This window comes from Chiloscyllium punctatum, chromosome 15 (genome assembly GCF_047496795.1).
Source record: "Chiloscyllium punctatum isolate Juve2018m chromosome 15, sChiPun1.3, whole genome shotgun sequence".
Classification (NCBI taxonomy): Eukaryota; Metazoa; Chordata; class Chondrichthyes; order Orectolobiformes; family Hemiscylliidae; genus Chiloscyllium; species Chiloscyllium punctatum.
In genome coordinates this window covers 28,854,328-28,879,919 of record NC_092753.1, presented here as the reverse complement: position 1 = coordinate 28,879,919, position 25,592 = coordinate 28,854,328, and the positions used below count along the sequence as shown (strand labels likewise).

Sequence of the window (25,592 nt, the reverse complement as noted above, 5' to 3'; positions counted from 1 at the left end):
AAAAGGAGGCTTATGGGACGCCTTCCTTGAAGCAGCAAGGAAATGAATATATAGGTAGGTGGAGGAACAGAAGAGAAGCAAAATTAAACTGCAGAAGTAATAAAATATAATGCAGAAATGAAATAAAAGTAGAAACGTACATTGTGATTGAATTCACCAAGATCAGTTAAGACAAAACTTTTGAAGCAGTCTTCAACAGTGCAAGCTGCCGAAGGGAGCAACAAGATTTGTTCCGTTCCTATGCCTAAGAAGTCATCCGATTGTACTGTCCATATCTCCTGCCAAACAGCAACAACCTAGGGTAAAAGGAAGATCGTTATTTTATTTAAGCCATGATAAATTACACATAATTAACAACAGAACTGTTGCATAAACCTTCATAAGTTCAAAAACTGTCATTCTTATCCTATTTGGTTGATGGCTTGCAGAATTTATCGGAAGCTGTTAAAATCAATTGAATTCCTTGCCAACAAGCATGAAATATTTTTTGGCAGTGGTATTTTTAGTTGAGAAACATATTAATCTGTTCAAAGCTGTTTTCCCACTTCATTGAAGCTGCTGTGTTCAAGTACCACAGAAAGTCAGTACCTTGTTTCAGCTAGCCTACTAGATATTTTCAGGAATATTTAAAGTTATTTTTGTAAACATTTCCTTTATTTTTATTGCTTTGAAACTATCCTTTCCTATTCATGCTTTCTTGATTGAGAGTGTTTTGATAATCCATACGATTGATAAACCATCAATGCTGCAATTGCTAACTCATCTCCCTACTCCATTCCCAGAACAACCCCCTGGGGAAAAGGCAAAGATTAAAAAATACCCTGAGACTTGAATAAGTACTAGAGTCTCCATTAAGATCAATTTTTAGTGCTACAAAAATACCAGCCTCATCTCTTAATTCTAAAACAGTTGTGAATAATTTTTAAAAATAAAAGGATTCATATATTTTATCACTGAATTGATTATTCTATCATTGGAGCTGTACATAAAATGATACCAATGCCATTTTATGCAGTTGTGGCATTATTTCAATGCCACCTGTTACTGATATTCAGATTAAATATTATCTAGGGAGAGATTATGGTATAGTGGGAATATCACCAGACTTGCAAGCCAGAGGCCCAGGCTAATGCTCTGGGGAAGTTTGAGGAAGGATAATTGGATCTGAAAGGTTAATTTTGATTTCTTTTCATAGATGCTGCCAGACTTGCTAAGCTTTTCCAGTAACTTGTCTTTTGCAAATATCTGGGGGAAATGTGCAAATCTCATCTGGACAGTTAACGGCATTTAAATTCAATTTAAAAATCTGAAATTGAAAGCTACTCTCTCTGATGATCATGACAACTATTATTTATTGTGATAAAAACCTATTTGGTTCTCTAATATTCTTTAGGCAAGGAAATCTGCTATCCTTCCATGGTGCAGCCTATGTGCAACAAGTGATTGACTGAACTTCCTTCGAGATCAGTTGAACGGAAATTAGGAATGGGCAACAAATGCTGGATTTGCTAGTGGCACAGATATTCCACAAAAGAATGGAGCTACAAATCATAATGTGTTTTTTCTATTCAATAACAGGGCCAGGTTTATTGCCCATACCTAATTGCTGGGCATTGTGGGTCTAAAGTCATATGTAGGCCAGACCAGGTAAGGACAGATTTCCTTCCCTAAAGGGAATTAATGAACCTGAGAAAACTTGTACCCTTAATCATCTGCTGCAGGAGGTGCAGGAAAGCGCTTGACCATGGGAAGTGGGGGAGGGGAGAGAGAAGAGGAGAGGAAGGAGGCCAATTGTTCAGAAGATCTTAAGGACATCTGTTCTTAGCATCAAAGCAATTGGCCATTTGGCCTGGCTTCATCAGCGTTCCCACTTTGATGTGAATGCAGCTTAATTAGTCAAGTGTACTCAGACCTGTCAATTAGTTTCTCTTCCTCTACAAATTTTTGCCATTTTATTGTTGCTTATCTGATTAAGGCCATGTGGTGTTTTTGTAATTTTAATGCCGATTTCTGCATAAAAATCAGCTTATTTGCAACAATAAGAACCTGAGAAAGCTCTTAGGGGTGCTGCTACTCTGCTAATAGTTTAAAAACCTTAGCTCAAGCCTGGCTTGTAGGTATCTATGTTATAGTATAACATTGATGCCATTGGTAGATTAGATTAGATTAGATTACTTACAGTGTGGAAACAGGCCCTTCGGCCCAACAAGTCCACACTGCCCTGCCGAAGCGCAACCCACCCATACCCCTACATTTACCCCTTACCTAACACTACGGGCAAGTTACAATGGCCAATTCACCTGACCTGCACATCTTTGGTCAATAAAAGGTAATAATTTAAACGAACTGTCTGTGAGAGTTTTGTATCCCAGACTACTACAGAGTACGGCTCCCAGGACAACCAAGAATGGCCTACAGTAGAGTCCATCAGGGCTTCCCTGAGCCGTCTCGAATACATACTTTAACAAACCAGATTGGTCTCTCCTGACAATCAACAACAGTTTTAACAGTCATCATTATACTCTAAATTCCAAATTTCTTTTACTACTGAATTCAAATTCCACTAATGAAACACTATCTGGGTACCTGGATTAATAATCCAGCAATAACACCACCAGGCCATTCCCAATATCAAAGTTACAAAAATAGTTTTCTTTCTGCTAGTTACATATTCAATGTATAGAAGAGAGTAAGCAGATTTTAAATTCTGAAAATTCATAATGAAGGCTGCAGTATCCCTAAACAACTGAACTAATAGCTCCCAAGCATACTTGTTCTTAATCTATGGCTTCCAGCAACTTTCATTTCTTAGTAACACATGGGTAAGTTCATATAGGCATGCCTGGAATTATATAGTATATGACCTTAACAGGAAAACAATCCCAGATAAGATTTATAATGTAGAATTGCTAATTTAGTGAACATTTTTCTCTTCTTTTCCTGTATACATTTAAGAGATTTTGCAACAAAAATGGTTTTTTTTTGAGTAAATTCAATTAGATTAAAAACCGGCAAAATTAATTACACTTAACAGAAGAAAATACTCATATGTTTGCAAATGATTTGGAAAGACTTTAGTAAAAGCAAGCTTGAAACTTTGTAAGAACACAATGATCTACAAGAGCATTGAAAATGTAGTGAAACAATATTAATTTGCATTAACTGAATTTTGTCAGAAGTGATTGAATTGTTTTTAAAAAATGCAATATTGGTAAAATTGAAAGAAGACATAAATTCTATATTTAGCCACAGTTGCTTCAAGTTACTGATAATTCAAATGCTTTAAGAACAAAAATGAACTTATAGCATAATTTGCATTCATTGAAATTATCTAATAATTCTTTGAGAATGCAAAAATGAACTTGAATTATTGGTAGACTACAATTATTATACTGCAGTATCTGACAATTAACATCAGCTTTTGAAGCAGTTTATTGCATAGGATTCAAATGACACCTTGTATGTGCAATAATTATAACACATCTAAATTCTAAAACATTTGAAAACAATTAATGATTTAAAGACGTCTCCATTCTATAAACAACTAACGACCCAGGTGTAGTATTAAAGTGGACTCAAACAACAAGAGTGATTGGTTAAACATCAAGTCCAAAACAAGACATTGAATTTGTACCTGCCAACTTTCCTTTGAGACAGCACAAACTCCTCCAGCCTTAGAAGACACAAGAAAGAAGCAATTCTCTCTGCCTGTTGTTACCACTCTTATTTTATGAGATTCGTCAAAAGGAAGCTGGCAGACATTCTTGGGGACACAGTTTTCAAACAATACCAGTTGCTTCTTACACGTGGCTGCTACAACTATAGTCTTTATTTGATTGTCTATTTCTTCACTTGGGCAAATAAGTATGCTTGTAACTACACAACTGTAAGCATGTGGAATGAAATGATGGCTGATGCAGAAGTTTTCTCTCTTTTGTAAAGAATAGGTGACAAATTCACAACCCCAGATCAATTTATCAGCATGACTAATAGAGATTTCATCACTTTTCACAGGTTCAATAGTTTTTCTTACACCCAGTACAATTATGTCCCCATCAGAAATCTCTCCAATCCATTTAACTGCAGTAAATGAAATGGGAATTTTAAAAAATCCATTAGTTTCAGAAGATATATAATACACTTGGTTTCCACAGCTCCACAAAACACTAGGTCCAGTCAACAGGGTTATGTTCACCTTCAGTTCATAGTCTAATTCAAAGTCCAAACACTGTTCAACTTGATTTGAACAGTGCAGCATAAGTAAACTATATCTAAATTTAGAATGAGCCTTTCTATGCTTCTCAAGCAAAATGCAAGGGGCATTTTGTCCTGTTCTTGAATCAATAGCACAACAACAGGCAACAATTTGCAAGGAGGAACTTTTTTGTTTGAGGATGAATTTTCCTGAAAATTTCTGTTTGAATTTTCCAGTTTCTGAATCAAATGCCATTCTATTGAATTGCAGAACTGCATCCATTTTCCCACCAAGCTGTTTTTCCTTGGACACAATAAAATAAATCACCTCTCCTTTTAAAGTTATTACATCCACAGTTTTGTTTTTGGATTCTGGCTCCATTATAAGCAGTTGTCTGCTTTCGACCAAACCTGAACTTTATTTTGAGGAGAAATGTTTAATCCAAAATGGTCTCGAGGGTTTTCAATGTAGAATGTGATGATATTGCACAAACGAATTGCCAGTCTTTTCTCAGGTTTTTGTTATTCTATGTAGAGAAGTGTCATGACAGCAACTCATTCCTAACAGCTCTGCCCACTTCATGAACTTCCTAAATTGTCACACAAATGCATCATTTCCAAAATGTTGGGATGTTACTTCTAACAGGATAAAGCGAGTGGGGATTTTCCTCAGCAGATACAACAGCACATCAACTTCACTTGTGAGATCTCACTCCAAAGATGTAATAATATATGATCTTCATGATGTTTGATCTGCTTCACAGGGTATGATGGTATATCATTAATGTGCGTGAATCTCTTGTTGAAAACAAAACATTGCAGCTCCTCCAATAATGTGGTGCCCTCATTTTCACCAGATATGTTACATTATTTTGTGATGTGGAATGCTCACTTCAGTAGATGTTATTTCCAAATTCTAAAAAGAACAGATACATAACACATTCAGTGTATGGAGATATGACTAAAGCAAACATCATGTGGATTTTGTTATATATACGATGAGCAGTAACACATTTAAGACCGTCTCAGCTTGCTGCTTCCAAAATCTAGTCGTGCACCCTCCCCACCTTTCCACTAACTGAAGCCAACTGACCCCATTCCTCCCATACCCACCTTCCCCACCAAGTCTCCCATTCTCTTCCCAACCCAAACAAATCTCTCCTATCCCCATTCCTCACTTCCCCCTTACCTATCAATACACCCCCATCCCTCCCTAACTTTCTCTAACCCACCCGTGCCCTGCTTTCCCCTCCCTCACCATCTCAATTATCCTAGCTCACCCCTCTTCTCACCCACATTCTTTCACTGTCTCCATTATCAGATGCTCTCCATCACCCCCATCATAATATAGAGCTCCCCCCAAATCATACCTCTCCATTATCAGGAGCTTTCTTCAACTGCACCTCCCCCCAAACCCCCACACTCATTATTTGGAGCTCCCTTCTATTCTTACACCTCTCGCCCATGTCTCCATTATCCAAAGTCCATGACCCCACCCATCCCCATAATCAGAAGACCCTTACCTAATAATAATCTAATATCTCTATTATCCCTACTTCTATTATCCAGAGCTCTCCTCCTATATACCGTCTTCCCCATCTCGATTATCTAGAGCTGTCCCCACCCATTTCTGTTCTCTGGAGTTGCCCCCTCCATATATTCCTGTTAGGGTGAAACGATAGGTTGGTAGGTGTATGGAATTGCTGGTAAAGAAATTGAGGATTTGGTTAAGAAAAAGAAGGAAGCATATGTCAGGTATAGACAAGATAAATCAAATGAATCCTTCCAAGAGGACAAATGCAGCAGGAGTATACTTCAGAGGCAAAACAGGAGGGCAAAAAGGGTACATGAAATAACTTTGGCAAATAGAGTTAAGGAAAATCCAAAGAGTTCTTACAAATACATTAAGGACAAAAGGGTAATGAGGGAGAGAATAGAGCCCCTCAAAGATCAGCAAGGTGGCCTTTGTGTGGAACCACAGGAGATGGGGGAGATACTAAATGAGTATTTTGCATCAGTGTTTACTGTGGAAAAGGACATGGAAGGTATAGAACGTAGGAAAATGAATGGTGACATCTTGAAAAATGCCCATATTACAGAGGAGAAAGTGCTGGATGTCTCGAAACGCATAAAATCCCCAGGACCTGATCAGGTGTATCCGAGAACTCTGTGGGAAGCTGGGGAAGTGATTGCTGGGCCCTTTGCTGAAATATTTGTATCATCGATAGTTACAAATGAAGTGCCAGAAGACTAGTGGTTGGCTATCGTGGTGCCACTGTTTAAGGTAGTAAGGACAAGCCAGGAAGGTATCGACCAGTGAGCCTGATGTCAGTGGTGGGCAAGTTGTTGGATGGAATCCTGAGGGACAGGATATAGATGTATTTGGAAAGGCAAGGGCTGATTATGGATAGTCAACATGGCTTTGTGCGTGGGAAATCATTTCTCACAGACTTTTTTTGAAGAAGTAACAAAGAGGATTGATGAGGGTAGAGTGGTGGATGTGATCTATATGTACTTCAGTAAGGCGTTCGACAAGGTTCCTCACTGGTTAGCAAGGTTAGATCTCATGGTCCACAGGGAGAACTAGCCATTTGGATACAGAACTGGCTCAAAGGTAGAAGACAGAGGGTGGTGGTGGAGGGTTGCTTTTCAGACTGGAGGCCTGTGACCAGTGGAGTGCCACAAGGATCGGTGCTGGGTCCACTACTTTTTGTCATTTATATAAATGATTTGGATGTGAGCATAAGAGGTATAGTCAGTAAGTTTGCAGATGACACCAAAATTGGAGGCATAGCAGACAGTGAAGAAGGTTACCTCAGATTACAACGGGATCTTGATCAGGTGGGCCCAATGGGCTGAGAAGTGGCGGATGGAGTTTAATTTAGATAAATGCGAGGTGCTGCATTTTGGGAAAGCAAATCTTAGCAGGATTTATACACTTAATGGTAAAATTCCCGGGAGTGCTGTTGAACAAAGAGACCTTGGAATGCTGTACATCTCTATGACTGTAATTGACGTTGAGACTCCATCGCCATTATCCAGAGACATCCGTCTCCCATATCCATTATCCAGAGCCACCCCCTCCCCCATGTCTATTATCCGGAGCCGTCCCCTCCCCATTTCGGAACTACATCTTTCCCCTTTCCTTTATTTGGACATACCTCCTTCACCGTCTCCATTATCTGGAGCTGCCTGCTCCCCCATCTCCATTATCCAGATCCACACCCCCTTCCCCATCGCCATTATCTGGAGCAACACCATCCCCATTCTGCTCCCCACTTCCATTATTCAGATCTACCGTCTCCATTAACCTGAGCCGCTCCCCCTCCTAAGCACACTCCCACCTCCATTATCCACAGCAAACCCCCATCTACATTATTCAGAGACCCCTCCCCTCCACCGTCTTCATTATCTGGAGCCTCCCCCACGTCTCCATTACCTGGAGCCTCCCCACTGCCCCCCTCCTCCCGTCTCCATTACCTAGAACCTCCCCCACTGGCCCCCTCCCCCGTCTCCATTCCTGGAACCTCCCCCACTGCCCCCTCCCCTGTCTCCATTACCTGGAACCTTCCCCCACTGCCCAGTCTCCATTACCTGGAGCCTCCCCCACTGCCCCCTCCCCTGTCTCCATTACCTGGAACCTTCCCCCACTGCCCAGTCTCTATTACCTGGAGCCTCCCCCACTGCCCCCTCCCTCGTCTCCATTACCTGGAACCTCCCCAGTGCCCCCTCCCCCGTCTCCATTATCTGGAGCCTCCCCCACTGCCCCCTCTCCCTCCCCTGTCTTCATTTTCTGGAGCGCCCCTATCTCCACTATCCAGAGTACCCCTCACTTTCCCATTATCCGGAGCCCCCCCAACGCCCCCCGTCTCCATTATCCAGAGGCAGCCCCCTGTCTCCATTATCTGGAGTTCTCCCCTGTCTCTGTTATCTGGAGACCACCCTCACTTCTCCATTATCCGGAGTCCCTCCATCCGTCTCTATTGTCCAGAGCCGCCGTGCTTTCTCCATTATCCGGACTCTGTCTCTGGGATCGGTCTGTTCCCGCGCGCACCCACAATTCAAACCGAACGGTTGGTCCCCGCGCGCTCAACCGCAGGCCCCGAGCGGGCAGATAGACAACAGGGGGTGTGAGTAAAGCACGGTGAGAACATACATTACCTCATCTTCGTACCTGAAGGTGAGACGTCTCCGTCTCGGTTGTTTTTTTTGTTTGCGGGCGGGAGGAGAGGTCAAGGGTGAGAGGTCAGGCAGGCGGGTCACATGAGCGCTGCGGCCGGCCGGTTGGCCCGTGCTTTTGATGGTGTTGCTGCGAGAGGGATGGCTGCGGAGCAGCGGGAGGTGAGAGCTCAGTCAGGCAGCTCCTCTCAGGGTTCGGGCTGGGGGAAGCAGTAGCTCAGTCACGCCGATAATAACCAGTTGTGTATGTGTTTTTGTTCTGTAGGAGAAGCAGAAGTTGATAGAGGAGACGAGGCAGCGTTTTACCAGCGAGTATTTACAAGGTACCGTGCCCGCCCGCGCTCTCGCTGGGAGGGACTTTCAGGCTCCGGGTCCGAGCGAATGGGCCAGGGGTCTGCAGCCAAGGGGCCACCCGGCTTTACCCTTCACATTTGCCAAGTCTTGGTTGAGCTGGCTCCCTCTCTGTCCCCACTGTTAATGTTGGTGGCTGGAAATTGTCACCGGCTGCCCGCTCCCCGTTTCATGCAGGCGGGAGGTTGTGACTGGACACCTCGCCTCTTCCTCCGTTTGTTGGTTTCCCACACACCCCTCCCTCTCTCTCTTTGTCGCCCTACTACCCATCCAGTCCTGAATCATTAGGTTTTAACAGTTGCTATAAACCCAGAGTGTCCTGCTACTTGCCGGGGGAAAAATTCGGAAACTTCGTTACTCTCTAAGACAATGATTTTCCCCAAACTGAAACTCTGTTCAATCAAGGGATTGAAACCGACTGTAAAAAATTACAACTATTTTGTCCAACTACTGCTGATGTCTTATTGTAGCAAAGTTTCCAGATAGATTGTTTAATCGATTCAGTTTGTTGAAATTATAAAGAGCAGGGATGTCAAAGCACGAATTGCATAACCCAGAATACTGTCCAGTGGAAGGTCTCTGGCTTCTTTTCATGAAAATAGGCCTGACTTAAAACCCATATGCACCAGGCCTGGGTTTAATCTGTTTCAAAACACATTGCTTTCTACCGTTCCTTGATTTATTTAGTTATTGATTTGTATGATATAGAAGCTTATGCCATACATTGAATCCTAGCTGTCAGTTTCACCCCTCTCTCTGGGTGCATACTGTAGCTGAGTGTGGCAGTAGATGATCTCTGTCCTCTGTGATCCTGATGTAAAGTTTCAAATCTCTCATCTGTTATATCAAGACCATCTATTTCACACTTTAATCTTTGTCGTTAGGGTTTGTTCCAATATGGAGAAAGTGAGGACTGCGGATGCTGGAGGTCAGAGTCGAGAGTGTGGTGCTGGAAAAGCACAGCGAGGTCAGGCAGCATCCGAGGAGCAGGAGAATATATGTTTCAGGTATACGTCCTTCCTCAGGGATTATGCCTGAAACGTTGATTCTCTTGCTCTTCAGATGCTGCCTGGCCTGCTGTGCTTTTCCAACACCACACTCTTGACTTTGTTCCAGTATGTGCAACTTGCAGTTATGCTGCTTCAGTCTTGCTTCTGATTCTGTACTGGTGTATCCTTTATTTCAGCTTTCATATTGCATCATCTCAGGTATGTTTGAATTTAACTAGATGTTGGACAGTAGTGGCACCTCCAGGTTATAGGTCTTTGATGTCAGCTATGGGTGCTTAGTCTGAGGAAGGTCTGTTTTAAAAAGTCTATCATGTATGACATTTGACCAGATAGGCAGATTATTTATTGACTGTTGGTGTCCTTGGAAGGTAATGCAATGAGTAGTTGAATTCTGGGTAGGAAAATGTTAGTTATTAGCAAAAGAAGAAATAGGTACAGTTTGAGCTGAATCAGAAATTTGTGGAGTCCAATCCTACTTCAGTGATCCGGAGTCTAACACTACAATGTAGTGGCAAGAGATTGATTTACTATCAAGGATGCTTTTTTTAAAATGAGATTAAGATTACCTTGGATGAAAGCAAAAGGTCCCTCTGGAATGATTTGAAGAAGAGTTAAATAGATAATTCTAGTTTTTCATTATCATTTTAGAGATCTCAATCTGTGGTAATAGTTGTAGCTATCATAATTAAACTTCAGAAATACTTCGCTGACTGCAGAGTTCTTTGAGAGGTATTAAGACTTGGAAAGCAATGTAAATACAAGTTTCTTCACTCAATTTATAAGCTGTTGTAGTTATGGCTAGGAGATGGTCTTTTTCTAATGTTGCCATGCTTCTTGATTCTTTAACTGTGCCACCAAGGATTCTGGGAAGAGTTACATTTAAAAGTTTTATTTTTTATTAAAAGTGGCTAAAATGCTGGAGAGCAAGAATTAGACATTGTTTCTCCGTAGACAATAAACAAAGAGCAAGACAACCCTCAGATACATTAAGAAATGTCTGGTTCTGTGTACTTAAGCTGTTTAACATTGATTTTCCTCTATTGGTGAACAAGAATATTGGAGCAACACACTGGAAGAAACCTTTTAGAACGTATGTGAAGATTTACCTGCTTAAAAGAAAGTTAGTGAAGGCAGATTTTGCTTAGTTTATGGTTAGCATTTATTAGGGCTACTTAATCGATCTTTTGGATAATCATAGAGATATACAGCACGGAAACAGACCTTTTGGTCCAACTCCTCCTAACCTAATCTAGTCCCATTTGCTAGCACTTGGCCCATGTCCCTCTAAACCCTTCCTGTTCATATACTCATCCAAATGTCTTGAATATTGTAATCTGACCAGAACTTTGTATAGCCTCAGTAGTACATCTCCGATATTGTATTCTAGCTCTCTTGAAATTAATGCTAACATTGCATTTGCCTTCCTAACTGCCAAATGAATCTGCGCATTAAGGTTAATAGAATCCTGAAGCTGGACTCTTAAGTCCTTGTACTTCAGAATTCTGAAGCCTTTCCCCATCTCAGAAAATATTCTACAATTCTTCCTACCAAAGTGCACAGCACCACTCTCTTATATTGTATTCCATCTGCCACTTCTTTGCCCTCTCTCCTAGCCTGTACGAGTCCTTCTGCAGCTTCCCTGCCTCATTTGCATTACTTGCCCCTCCATCTGTCTTTGTATTTTCTACCAGCATAGCAACAATGCTTTCAGTTTCTTTGTAAAGATCATTAATGTATGCAACATGAATAGCTGTAGTTCCAATTCTGACCCCTGCAGGATTCTAGGAGGAAGTGAGGACCACAGATGCTGCCATCTGGGGAAAAAACCCTTGATCCCCACTTTCTGTTCTCTGCCAGTCATTTAATCCTTGATCTATGTCAGTATTTTGCCCCTACACGTGTTTTTTCTTAATAGCCTCCTGTGTGGCACCTTGTCAAAGGCCTCCTGGAAATCCAAATAGATCACATCCATTGGATCTCCTCCATCTAATTTAGATTAGATTAGATTAGATTACTTACAGTGTGGAAACAGGCCCTTCGGCCCAACAAGTCCACACCGCCCCGCCGAAGCGCAACCCACCCATACCCCTACATTTACCCCTTACCTAACACTACGGGCAATTTAGCATGGCCAATTCACCTGGCCTGCACATCTTTGGACTGTGGGAGGAAACCGGAGCACCCGGAGGAAACCCACGCAGACACTGGGAGAACGTGCAAACTCCACACAGTTAGTCGCCTGAGGTGGGAATTGAACCCAGATCTCTGGCGCTGTGAGGCAGCAGTGCTAACCACTGTACCACCGTGCCGCCCACTAATTTGCTCATTATCTCCTCAAAGAATTCTAATAGATTTGTCAGGCATAACTTCCCCTTGACAATTTCTTTTAATTTTTTCCCCACATCCTAACTACTGCCAGGAGGCTTGTACACAACTGCAATCAGCATTGTTTTTCCTTTGCAGTTCCTTAACTTTGTCTACACAGGTTCTACACCTTCCAATTCGATATCAATTCTTGCTCTTGTTTTGATTATATTTCTTCTCTCTCTTCAAAATAGCATTATTGGATTTTTTACACTAAACAGACCTTTACACAAGATCAGAGGGGTCTTGGTTTAGCATCTCCCTCAGTATTGCAATGTTACAATTTTTTTTGGTGCTCAAGTCTCTAGGATGTGAATTGAACCCAGGACCTTCTGACTTTTGCAAGATTGCTACCTACTGACAGTGGTGATATTTTGTGAAGATATATTTTATCAAATAGACTTCTGAGAGTGATTATCATAGAACTGTATGGTTCCTGTGATGTGGACACCAGGCTGTTATCCAACAGGTTTATTTAAAATCAAAAGCTTTTGGCACATCAGGTAAAGTGATGAAGGTGCAGCACTTGTGATTTTAAGTAGAGCTATTGGACTATAACCTGGTATCGTGTGACTTCTGACTTTGGTTACTAACTGTGACTTCACTGAAACCTATTTGGCCTGTCTTCAAATGGTTGGTGCGGTATGGTCACATCTGCATTAAATCTCTCAGACCTCCTATTTTCAAAGATCTACATATGCTATCATCATATGATAGGTGCAGAGTAGCCTGAATCCACACATAAGATCTGTGGGTTACGTTTGGAGCAGTTTTTGATGCTACTGAATCGGAATCAAATGTATAACCACTAATGGTTACAATGTTGTTCAGACAAATCGTGTTGAAATATAATCATAGAATTTTACAGTACGATAGCAGGCTATTTGACTATCATGAATATACTGACTTTGGGAAGAGCTACCCAGTTAATCCCGTTCTCCAGCTTTATCTTCATACCCTCTAAATTCATTCCTTTCAAATATATTTCAAGCTCCTTTTTGAAACCTCCTACGGAATTCGCCTCCACTACGGAATCTCCCACTGCAGTGCATTCCAAATCCTAACAATTCTGAGTAAAGACGTTTCTCCTCATCTTGCTCCTAGCTCTATTGTTGACAATCCTGAATTTGTGATCCCTGGTTACTGACTTGCTCAGAGGAAATTGAATATCCTCCTTTATCCTGTCAAAATTGTTCACAATTTTGAACACCTCTTAATCTTCTCTGCTCCAAACAGGACAAGCCCAGTCTCTGCAATATTCCCTTGTAATTAAAATTATTCATTCCTGGTATCATTCTCGTAAGTGTTGCAACTTTCTTTTCCCCACACTAACAACAACTTAATCTCGATTATAAAACTATTGGATGTTTAGTGATTATGTTTCTAGGAAATTTAACATTGCCACATAATTGGTATCTAAATGTTCGTAGGTAGTTTGGTATTTTTGTCCAAACAGCATAAATTTTCAGTCAAAGGTCAGGTAACCAATTACTAATTAACACATTTAAATGCATGAGATCAGTCAGCATTTGTGTAAAAAGTATGTATTTGTTTACAATTGTGATCGATATCAGATGGAATTGTTGTAACTATATTTACATATATTGTTTTGACCCATTTCACTTGTTGGGAGCCACAGTCCTGGGCAATGTTGAACCTAGTGTAAAATAAACCCTTGCATTTAACTTTTGTTCTTGCATGTGTACATGCACGCATTTGTTACAGCCTTGGCATGATATTTTAGATATTTTCTTCGGTTTTAGGTTTGTTTTAGGAAAAATGTCATCTCCAGCAATGCCAAATCATGTTTGAGGTTGACATCTAATTCTCAGCCCTCTACCACAAGTCAGAAATGTCCCCTACTTGAAAATCACCACAGAGAATCCCCTATCTTGTATAAATATCATAGAATCTATGTTACTGATAATCACAGAACAGTCAGCATTTGTTGTCATTACTCCAGTGAAACTGACAGTAGCATTTAGAGAACAACACTTAAATCTGGAAATTTCTTCAAAGGATGTGGTACCATTGAGGGAGGTCGTGAATGCAATGACTGGGAAATCACTTAACTTACTGAGAGCGTCCACCCTAACATTTTTAACCTCATTGTAAAACTGCTTGAGAAGTTACATTTGTTTTATGTCCAGAGATGATGTTACACACTCAGCAAGTCTGGCATGAGCCCAGGTTTCCTAATTCAGAAGTAGGGTCACTACCACTGCACTACAAGAACCCTAACATTGCATCTTGTTGATTGTTTAAAAACCTAGTTACATTTCAATGTACTAACAACACCCTCACTGGCCCTGCGAAGGTCATTTAATGTTTGTGGAATGTCAAATTTCTCCATAATAAATTCACGATTCTAAGTTTTTGTTTCTAAATTTATTTAATCTTATTTTTTCTTCCAACTTATTTATTTCACTATCTGACTTTTTAAATTAAATCAACTTTCAAATTTGGACCCTTCAGTGTAATTGGCTGTTTACTTGCCTGTTGTTTTGGCACAACAAATCATCCCATCAACTTGATACCAGATGTAAGATTCTGTTGGGACATGAAAAAAAATAATGCCACTATTCATTTCTTGTTGACAAATCTCTTCGCAGGTGTCTGACCTTACTTTGTTGCTGACTGCAAAATCTGGGCCTGTAGCATTTTCTGAAAAACCGCTTTGGACCTTAACTCCTAACTTTCTCATTCTAGAATCGCAGGCTTTTTACAAGCTTAAAAAAGAAAGTCATTGACAAAAATCACTTTGTTGTAGACATATGCAAATTTAAGTCTGAAGACCAGCTGAACAGAGAATTTACAAAAGATCATGGAGAGGAAGGAAATAAGTGTCACGCAGATTCTAAATAAAGTTTCATTATCTTATTTATGGGCATTATTTTCCTTTTAACTGTCTTAAAATTTGAAAGTTTTCTGACCAAATTTTGAATAATTGTGCTGAAATTTTATCAGGATTTACAACCTTGAAATACAGTACATTTGTTGTTGGAGTCAGTATTGTTGCAAACGTAATGTTTCTTTCAGTTTTTGCTGAAATTAGACCAAAGCGGAAAGTAAAGTATCTGACTCACATTCTGTCACCTTAGATATTTTAAAAGGAAGTGAGCACCATAATTAAAACCAATTAAACTACATAACTGAAAAAAATGCATAAACCTTTTAAGAAACTGTTCCATTGTCATTTACTTCTGATTGTCAGGATCACCAGTTCTCCAGCCATCCACTTTGTGTAGTTGTACATGATTGGTTACTGAATGAAAAAATGTGGCCTTGTTGAGGAGAGTCTTAACAGGAGTAGCCAATCGGTTCCTTCAGCCTGTTGTTCTCCTCAGTTAGATACTGCCTTACCTGACAAAAAAGGTGTTGGATCACATTCTTTAAAATTTCAATTAATCCAGCATCCACAAAATTGAGCAGAAGGTTCCAGATTTCCAGCATCTTTTGTGGATAAAAGTTCTTCTTCCCTCAGTCCTAAATGGTCTATGTCTGACTTTAACATCTGTTATGTCCTTGCAAAGTTGAGTGATTATGAATTTCCCACCAGAGAAAATAGTTTATTTACATCAATACTATTGACACTCTTCATAATTTTAAACCATCATAAATAATAAACGTGCAAGTAACAGCAAGGGGAATGAAGAAAGAAGAGAAAAGCCAAAGTGAGCGTTGTCCCCTTAGCGAATGAGGCTGGGGAAATAACAATGGACAATCAGGAAATGGCAAAGGAGTTAGAAGAATATTTTGCATTAGTCGTCAAAGTAAAAGACATTGATATCATTCCAAATGCTTAAATAATAAAGGGGCAAAAGGAGGAAGGAAATAAATACAATCAGACCAGAGAAAAAGTGCCCAGGAAGCTAATGGGCCTAAAGGCCGATAAGCCCCCTGGACCTAATATCCTAAGGTATTAAAGGAAGTAGCTACAGAAATAGTAAATGCAGTGGTAGCAATGTTCCAAGAATCCTTAGATTCTGGAAAAGTTCCCAAGAATTCAGGATCTGCTAATGCAATGCTTTCATATACAAAAGGTAAGGGCGTAGAATGCCCTGCCTGCTGAGATGGTCAACTCAGCCACATTAGGGAGATTTAAACAATTCTTAGCTAAGCATATGGATGATTTGGGGAATAGTGTAGGGGGATCGAGCTGAGAATAGTTCACAGGTCGGCGCAACATCGAGGGTTGAAGGGCCTGTTCTGTGCTGTATTGTTCTATGTAAGCAAAGGGCAGTTAGCCTAATGTCTGTTATTGAAAAAATGTTAGTCTGCTTTAAAGGATGGAAGAGCAGAGCATTTTGAAATGCATCATATGATCAACCAAAGTAAGTATACCTTCACAAAGGAGAAATCATGCCTGACCTGCTTCCAAGAGTTCTTGATGGAGGTAACTAATCGAATAGATAAACAGGAAGCAGTGGGTACAATATATTTGGATTTTCAGAAGGTTTTTGATAAGGTACTACTGATGTAGAGGAGCCGGTGTTGGACTCGAGTGGGCAAGATCAGAAGGGGTAATGCTCCCAAAGGCTTGTGATTTCAAGTAAACCTGTTGGGCTATAACCTGGCGTCACCTGACTTCTGATAAGGTATCAAGTTGGTATTATGATACCGAGACTGACAGCCCTCCAATTGAAACAACTTCCCTACCCTGTGTTTACAACAGAGCAAATCTAAAAATTCCCTCAAAATTACACCAATGGTTCCTAATCAGACTTCTTGAATAACCAACACCAGACAAGTTTATAGTTTTAAATAAATTAATGAATACTTAATCAATACAGTAGGTTAACAGAGTGAAGTTAATCAAGGTAATTTAAATAAGTATTTGATTTAAACCCAATCTTCTTTGATTCTAGTCTTCATTCATATAGACAGACACAGTTAGAGTCATAGGAATGTACAGCATGGAAACAGACCCTTCGGTCCAACCCGTCCATGCCGACCAGATATCCCAACCCAAACTAGTCCCACCTGCCAGCATCCGGCCTCATATCCCTCCAAACCCTTCCTATTCATATACCCATCCAAATGCCTTTTAAATGTTGCAATTGTACTAGCCTCCACCATTTCTTCTGGCAACTCATTCCATACATGTACCACCCTCTGTGTGAAAAAGTTGTCCCTTAGGTCTCTTTTTCCCCTCTCACCCTAAACCTATGCCCTCTAGTTCCTGACTCCCGCATCTCAGGGAAAAGACTTTGTCTATTTATCCTATCCATGCCCGTCATAATTTTGTAAACCTCTATAAGGTCACCCCTCCACCTCCGACGCTTCAGGGAAAACAACCCCAGCCTGTTCAGCCTCTCCCTATAGCTCAAATCCTCCAACCCTGACAACGTCCTTGTAAATCTTTTCTGAATCCTTTCAAGTTTCACAACATCCTGCCAACAGGAAGGAGACCAGAATTGCACACAATATTCCAACAGTGGCCTAACCAATGTCCCGTACAGCCGCAACATGACCTCCCAACTCCTGTACTCAATACTCTGACCAATAAAGGAAAGCATACCAAACGCCGCCTTCACTATCCTATCTACCTGCACTCCAAGGTCTCTTTGTTCAGTAACACTCCCTAGGACCTTACCATTAATTGTATAAGTCCTGCTAAGATTTGCTTTCCCAAAATGCAGCACCTTGCATTTATCTGAATTAAACTCCATCTGTCACTTCTCAGCCCACCTGGTCCAGATCTGGTAAGCTGAGGTATCCCTTTTTGCTGACCACTACACCTCCAATTTTGGTGTCATCTGCAAACTTACTAACTGTACCTCTTATGCTCGCATCCAAATCATTTATGTAAATGACAAAAAGTAGAGGACCCAGCACCAATCCTTGTGGCACTCCACTGGTCACAGTCTGAAAAACAGCCCTCCACCACCACCCTCTGTCTTCTACCTTTGAGCCAGTTCTGTATCAAAATGGCTAGTTGTCCCTGTATTCCATGAAATCTAACCTTGCTAATTTCTTCTATGGTATTCTTTACTGCAGAGTGTTATTAATGTTGGGTTGTTAAGTATATTACAGGCTGAGATGGACAGTTTTTAATCAGTAAGGGAATCAAGGATTATGGGGAAATATTAGGAAAGTGGAGTTGAGGATTATCAGATCAGCTGAGATCTCATTGAATGATGGACACTCAATGGACTCAGTGGCCTAATTCTGCTTCTACATCTGATGGTCTTGTAGATCACCTCAGCCTTGTCAACTCAAAATCAGGCTAACTTACTGCAATCTGGTTATGTAATTTAGCCTTGTTATCATGCTGCAGAGATTTCCTCCTGAAGGTTTTTTTAAAGAAAAGTCAAACAACAGAGATCATATCAAAAGTTCAATTAAAATCATCAACCATGGAAGTGAAACACATGTAGTTTATAGGTTGTAGCCTCTTCCATTTTGACACTATCATTTCACATTTCAAAGAATTAAAAATACTTCATCCTGATGATGAACAGGACATGATTGTGTTAAAGTGTGTCTTGATAAAGCTTATGATGTAATGTTAATATCATGGATAACTGGCCTATAATAAATCAAAGTTGTAGTCTGTTAGAATTATACGCAAAATAAGTGTTTGTCCTCACTTACCTGGATAGGTTGAAATGGAAATGAGTTTGTAACATATTTCTTCATGAATAATGTCATCTCCTCTTTAGGGTTTATGGGGTCCGGAGGTTTGTATGCTGTTATACCGTTTCATTTTTAAATAAACTGAAGGCCTGGGATGCTGACATTGCTGGCAAAAGCAGAATTTATTGTTTCTGGTACTTGCCCTGAGAAAATAGTGGGTTGTCTTTCTGAAGTATTTATCAAATTTATACAATTAGGTTTCTTGGCAAATCCAAGAATCAGAGTGGAATCACATCAGACTGTAACAAGTTTGTTTTGTTTCAGCAAGGACATAAAATCTATCTGGATTTTATGAATATTCAACAGTTTGGTGATCAATGTTTGTGTAAATTGAAAACAATTTTAAATCTGGCTTGATGGGATTTGAATTATAGTTCTGATATTTTACTAGTCCAGATGTCCAGTTTTAGTTAAGTAATATAACTACTTTATCTCTCTATCCTGCATGGGGATTATAATATAAAGGATGTTACGCCTAGGAAGAACCCTGTTTATGAGGTAATCTTCGGGAATATACAAGATGACTCTTTACAACATTCAAGCAAACCTTCCTGGTTTTAGCTATAAATGATCAGATTTCTTCAACTAGCTTGCCATATTGTCATTTTGAACTCAATCTGGGCACTATAATTCTCTTCTTCTTTCTCCTGTGATTGTGTGCTATATATCTTAAGTACAGCAAGATTACAACCAATAATTACTTGGTAAATTAGCTTAGATTATTGAGAAACCACTGATCTCTGTTAAATTAATATTTAGTGATGGTCACTGCCTTTATTCTTTTCTCATCATTTATAGCTGAAAGAGAAAATTAACTTTGTGATGCGTTCCCAATTTTAAAAACTGCTGGGTCTGTATTTAAAGCAGAAAGCAGTGAATTAACTTTGAGTTGCTTTAACAAAGAAGACTCTAACGGCCAACTGACCTGCTCTTATTTAAATTTGTGTAGTTTTTCTTGTAACTTCAATCTAATTAGGAAAACCATTTCTCTTTGCCGTTGATATTTTTCTGCATCAGATTGCAATCAAAATTACTGATGTCTTATTTCTTGCTTGCAGAGAAATGCCCAATCTTAACTGATATTGTGACCATTTCTTAAACTTATTCACGGGATGTGGGCATCTCTGGCAAGGCCAGCATTTATTTCCCATTTCTAATTGCCTGGAGGGCAGTTAAGAGACAACCATGTTGCTATGGATCTGGGTCACATGTAGACCAGATCAGGTAATGATGGCAGTTTTCTACCGTAAAGAATATTAATGGATCAGATAGGTTTTCCCAACAACAGTTTCATGGTTGTCATTAAACCCTTAATTCCAGATTCCCAGAATATGGATCCCCAGAAGGTTATTTGAGTTTATGCATTAACAATCCAGTGATAATACCACTAAGCCATCGCCTCCCCAGATCTACTCTCTGTAGACAGTGTTGCAGTGTAAATACAACATAAAACAGCTGCACATCTTTCTTTTAAGTTAAGGCTGTGATATGTTTGCCATTGTGTGTATCTGGGAAGGCCGATGTCACAGGAAATGCAATGTGAACAGCACACTTTGTAGATTACTGTGTCAGTTGGCAGCTATGTTTTAATGGCTATCTTTGATTCAAGAAGCAAGCTGCTTGGCAATTATATTGAAAACTGATATGGGCAGGCAGTTGTGCAGTGTTTTGCTTTTTGAAGTTTGACAATTACAGAAAACAGCAAGCCAAAACCTTAAGGGGTATTATGACTACCTTGATTTATTGCAAGGATAGTTCTAACATATAACGATATTTGAGATTTTAAATATGCTATAAACTTCAAATTATTACCAGTTGGAAAAGTGATATACTCAAAACATCACCATGTCTCATTGAAACTACTGGGGAGAGTTTTCATTTAAATTCATTCATCTAATGTGAACATGTTTGGTATTAAAGGCTATTTTCTGTTTACAATCCCTTATTTTCCTTGATGGCAATGGTGAGCTGCTTGCTTAAATTTCTCCCCATCTAAATAATGTACGTATACACATTGTGATGTTTAGGAATTCCAGGTCTTTATCTCAGTGACAGCAAGGGAACAGTGATGTAGTTCAAAGTCAGGATTTTGTGTGGCTTGGAAATGCACCTGCAGGTGGTGGTGTTTATGTGTTCCTGGTGTCCTCGTGTTTGCAGGTTTAGAAGGTGCTGTTGAGCAGGATTGGTGAGTTGCAGCAGAGCATCTTGTAGTGATGAGTGCTGGTGGTGGAAGGAAAGAGAGGTGCCAAGCAAGCAAATTGTTTCACTCTGGGATAGTGTCAAGCTTCTTGAACCAGACAGTTTGAGAATATTCTGTCGCATAACTGATGCTTGTTTGGTGTCCGTTGGGTAGTTGCTTGCTGCAAAATTCCTAACCTCTGATCTGCTCTGCGGCCTTATTACTTCGTAAAGCCGGGTCAATTAACCTTCTGGTCATTGATAATCCCTGGCATTTTGAGGGGGAAATTCAGTGATAGTAATGCAATTGAATCATGAAGCTTAACTATCCAGTCAATGCTATGTTTTCCTGATGAGCGTAAAGAAGGATTATTTAATACTTTGAATGAAATAACTTAAATAACCCTGCAAAATTGATAATTAATGTTAGACAAATTGAATGATCAGGTAATTATGGCTAGATTACTCATTTAAGAGGAGTAAGCTGTACAATTTGTGCTGCTCAACAGCAAGTGAAGATTTATTGGAGCACCACCCAGTGTTAAAAATAAAATATTGCAGAAAAGTAATGAACTTTTAATTTCTTCATTTACAAGATGTACTGGAGAAACTCAGCAATTCTCCTTAGCCAGCACCTTCCAACTCACGATCACTCGCATCTAGAAGGAAAAGGGCAGCAGATACACTGGGAACTCCAAGACGCTCAACAACCTGCCGTGAAAATAAATTACTATTAATGTCGCTGGGCCAAAATCCTGGAACTCCCTCACTAACAACATTGTGAGTGTACTCACATCAAGTGGACTGCAGCAGTTCAAGAAGGATCTCATCATCACATTGTTGAAAGCATCTGGGGATGGGAAATAAATGTTAGCCCAACCAGCAATGCCCACATCCCTCAATGAAAAAAACATCTGCATTCTAAGAAAGCTTATTAGAATGCCTGTTGAAATACCAAATAAGTCAGGCTGAGACACTGGTTGTGTTTTTTTTTCTGTCAGGAGGCATATTGGGAGTATTATTTCAACCAGACTACAAATATTGGGTTTTTACACTCAACATATATATTTAAAAATTATTTTTGGAATTTCACTTCATTTCCAAAAAAATTTAAATAATTGCCCTACATTGAGATGTAATGGAAGTTTTTTGCATATGAATTAAGACTGCAATTTCCCAGTTAAAGCAATAGACCCAAAGATATTTAGGATGCATATCCATGAGAAAGCTTTCAGGTTTGATTTGAGATCTGTTGCTGTTTCTCTGATGGGATAAACAGGCCATTCAACCCCTCAAGCCAGTTCTGCTATTCAATGACATTATGGCTAAAATGCAGCCTAAATGCAAACACCTGCCTTTAGCCCGTATCCCTTAAAATGTTTGATCAGCAAAAATGTATCCATCTCAGAGTTAAAATTAACAGCTGATCTCACATTCATGCCATCTGTGGAAAAGAGTTCCAAACATTGACTATCCTTTATAAGTAGAAGTGCTTCCTAACATCTCTCCTGAATGGTCTAGTCCTAATTCTCTGACTATGCAGTCTTGTTCTCGAATCCTCAACCTCAAAAACTGTTTATCTACTCTCATGATTGTCCCTTTGTTCAGATTACCCTTTAACCTTCTAAATCCCAGAGGAAATAGGCCTAACTTTAGGCCTAACTTTTATAATTTCTCTTTGTTGCTTAAACACTGAAAACCATGTATCATTCTTGTAAAGCTACTCCCTAGAAGGCCAATATATCCTACCTCAGTGTGGTGCCTAAATCTGCCTGCAGTAGTCCAAATGGGGATCTAACCAGGATTTTATATAAGTGCAACATAGCCTCTGCATCCTTCTATTCCAGTCCTCTAGATATAACTGGCAGCGTTCCATTACCTTTCTCGATTATTTCCTGTGTCGTGTCCATGTCATTTTGAAGATCTATACACCTGAACCCCTAGGTCTCTTTCAGCATCCACTATATTTAAGTTGATGGGTTCGAGAAAGTAACTTGACCTATACTTTCTCCATCCAAAATGGATAGCCTTATACTTATGTTGAACACCATCTGCCCAGTTTTAACCTAATCTGTCAATATCCCTTTGTAATTTAATGCTATCATCTACACTATCATCTCGTGTTATCAGCAAATTTGGATATATGACTCTGTCTAGTCTGTTATCCAAATCATTTAAAAATGATGTGAATAATTAAGTCCCTAATACAGATCCTTATGGGTCACTGCTGATCACACTCTGTCAACTTGAGTACCTAGCCAATATCCCTACTTTTTGTTGCCTGCCCCTTAACCAATTTCCCAGCCATATCAGTCATTTTCCCTCAAATCCAAGGGCTTGTATCTTTGTACATGAGATAGTTAACTAAAGCCCCCGGATGTCTATACAAACAACTTCCATAGATATTTTCCTATCCGCTATTTCAATCACCTTTTTTAAAATATTCAGTGAAATTTGTCAGGCATACCTGCTGGCATGAATCAATGCTGGCGCACCCTGACTAACTGAAAATTTTCAAGGTGGGTTCACTTACCCAATCCTTAATCAGACATTACAGCAATTTACTCACCATAGATGTTAGGCTCACTGATCTGTAATTCCCTGGTTCTCCTCTTTCTCTCTTCTTAAAAAGGGAGTGACGTGCAGTTTTCCAATCTAGATGGACAGCCCCTGTATCTGAGGAACTCTGGAAGATAGGTTGTCTACAATGTGCTTCCTTTAACACACTCAATTGGAAATAGTCAGGTTTTGTCACACTCTGAATTTATTAATTTCCTCATTATCAATGTTTTACTTATGCAGTTTCTGTTTCTGGCCAACTATTAAGTTCCTTGAGACCTCTATCAAGCTAACTTAATTTTCTACTGTAAATACTGCGGCAAAGCAATCATTCAATGTTACTTACATTTCCCCATAGTCATTGACAACATTCCCACTTTGTCTTTTGTAGGCCAACATTGCTCCTGACTACCTTTTCTTTTTTTTCTCTCTCTCTCTCTCTCTCTCTCTCTCTCTCTCTCTCTCTCTCTCTCTCTCAAAGTTCTTCTTATTGGTTTTGATGTCTCTTGCACCAGCGACCACCAGTTCATAAGTTGGAGCTGAGATTGCAAAGCATTGAATTGAATTGTCTTTATTGTTATGTACTCAAATGAATACAGCGAAAAGTTTTTAAGTCGCCACTTATAGTGCCGTCTTAGGTAGAAAGAAACCTAATACAATCCTTTGTTACAGAATAGAGAAATGAAGAAAAAAGTTACGTTACAGCTGTACACAATATAACCATAGGTCAGAAGGTCACAGAAACAAGGCGTTAAGAAGACAACCATCACAGTCTGTCTCGAAGGGATCTCTGCAGCAGACCAGTGCAGTGGGCCTCCACATGGTCTGGCTGCTGGCTGACACCATGCATCACACTATGCCGCTACTGCTGCTCCAGAATGGGTCACTGTCGCTGTTACGGGCTGCTGATCATTGTTCACGTTTTAGAGGCAGAGGCTGGGAGTCTGAGTCCACTGGAAGTTGGTGCGAGGGGGGTAAGAAAAGATCAAAAAGAATGGGTGGAGTGGAGGAGCTCCAGCTGGAGCAACCTATTTTGCTGCCATTTTACTGGAAGTCTACATCAAATTCTGATAACATGATAAATATGGTAAAAGTTCACACTGTTGACTTTGTTTAATGCATACAAGTTTTGGAAATTTTCTTCCTGCTATAGTATTACTTTCTGCTTTGCTCCCTGTGAAAACCCTCAGTATCCAAAGAGCTTGATGCATTCAACAGCCATCTTTGTAATTTGTACTTTTGTGGCAAGGCCTGAATAATCCTAATAATTTTAAATCACTAGTGTTTTAAGGAATGCTTTTAATCTGCTTTTACATGGATATTATCTGTATCTGACATTTTTAAGTGCTCTGAGATTTCCTCCTCCTCCAATTTTGTAGGTAATTTCAAGCAAATTTTCTGACCTGGACAAATTAAGAATTTGAATAACATGTGTGAACTGCTTGATTTTAGCTACACTGTCTGAAATAGAGGGTGCCTTTTAGATTGTTACTGCACTTAGTTTTTAAAAAAGAGACAAAGTCACCAAAAATCAAGAATTTGTATTTTGGGAAGATTCCTTCAGTTTTCTAATAGCAGTGTCTTTTCCTGCAGACAAGACTGAGAAATATGATTCCCGAGATGTTGAAAGACTAAAACAAGATGATGGCTGGATTGACAGTTATCTGCAATGGAGACATAACAATGTGGATGACACGTTGAAAATGATCGATGACAGCTTTCAATGGAGAAAAGAATTTTCTGTTTATGGTAAGTTGCTAGCATATGGAAATATATGTAAAAAGACAATTACTTCCAATTTTTTTCACAGTATATTTTGCAAGTTTGACTTCAAGATTAATTGTCTTATGTTTACATTTGTTCTGACTGCATCTTATTGAGGAAATAAAGGCTTGGCAATTTTTAACATCTCGCTAAAATACATATGCTTGAGAAAAGTCTTGTTCTACTGTAGTAAATTTATTTTCAGTGGTGAAAGGTGTATGTTGGCCATTCTGCACGTAACAAGACCCTACAAGCTGCAGTGAATCTGTTGTTTGTGCTGCCTGTTGAGGGGAAATTATTGGGTCCAACAAAGTTGGAGGGTTGGCTGCAGGTGAGGTGAGGTCAGGAGGAAAC

General features: G+C 39.8%; 2 protein-coding genes across 8 annotated transcripts in view; one reads left to right on the top strand and one right to left on the bottom strand.

Annotated features, from left to right (window-relative positions):
- Positions 1-8,917, bottom strand: part of fancb (FA complementation group B) — a 41,225-nt gene extending 32,308 nt beyond the window's left edge. Inside the window, exons 1-3 of one of the 4 annotated variants that reach the window (XM_072584831.1) lie at positions 8,356-8,917; positions 3,635-5,110; positions 141-296 (exon numbers count right to left, since the gene is read on the bottom strand). In XM_072584831.1, coding sequence (XP_072440932.1) covers positions 141-296; positions 3,635-4,576 — 1,098 coding nt within the window. In that variant the 5' untranslated portion in view covers positions 4,577-5,110; positions 8,356-8,917. Of the gene's footprint in view, positions 1-140; positions 297-3,634; positions 5,111-7,008; positions 7,119-8,142; positions 8,236-8,355 lie in introns of those variants that run through there. The other 3 variants (XM_072584832.1, XM_072584834.1, XM_072584835.1) reach the window with 3 other exon arrangements.
- mospd2 (motile sperm domain containing 2) overlaps positions 8,184-25,592 on the top strand; it is an 84,242-nt gene continuing 66,833 nt past the window's right edge. For 2 of the 4 annotated variants that reach the window (XM_072584836.1, XM_072584837.1), the window contains exons 1-3: positions 8,423-8,535; positions 8,639-8,696; positions 25,068-25,223. In XM_072584836.1, coding sequence (XP_072440937.1) covers positions 8,458-8,535; positions 8,639-8,696; positions 25,068-25,223 — 292 coding nt within the window. In that variant the 5' untranslated portion in view covers positions 8,423-8,457. Of the gene's footprint in view, positions 8,375-8,422; positions 8,536-8,638; positions 8,697-25,067; positions 25,224-25,592 lie in introns of those variants that run through there. The other 2 variants (XM_072584839.1, XM_072584838.1) reach the window with 2 other exon arrangements.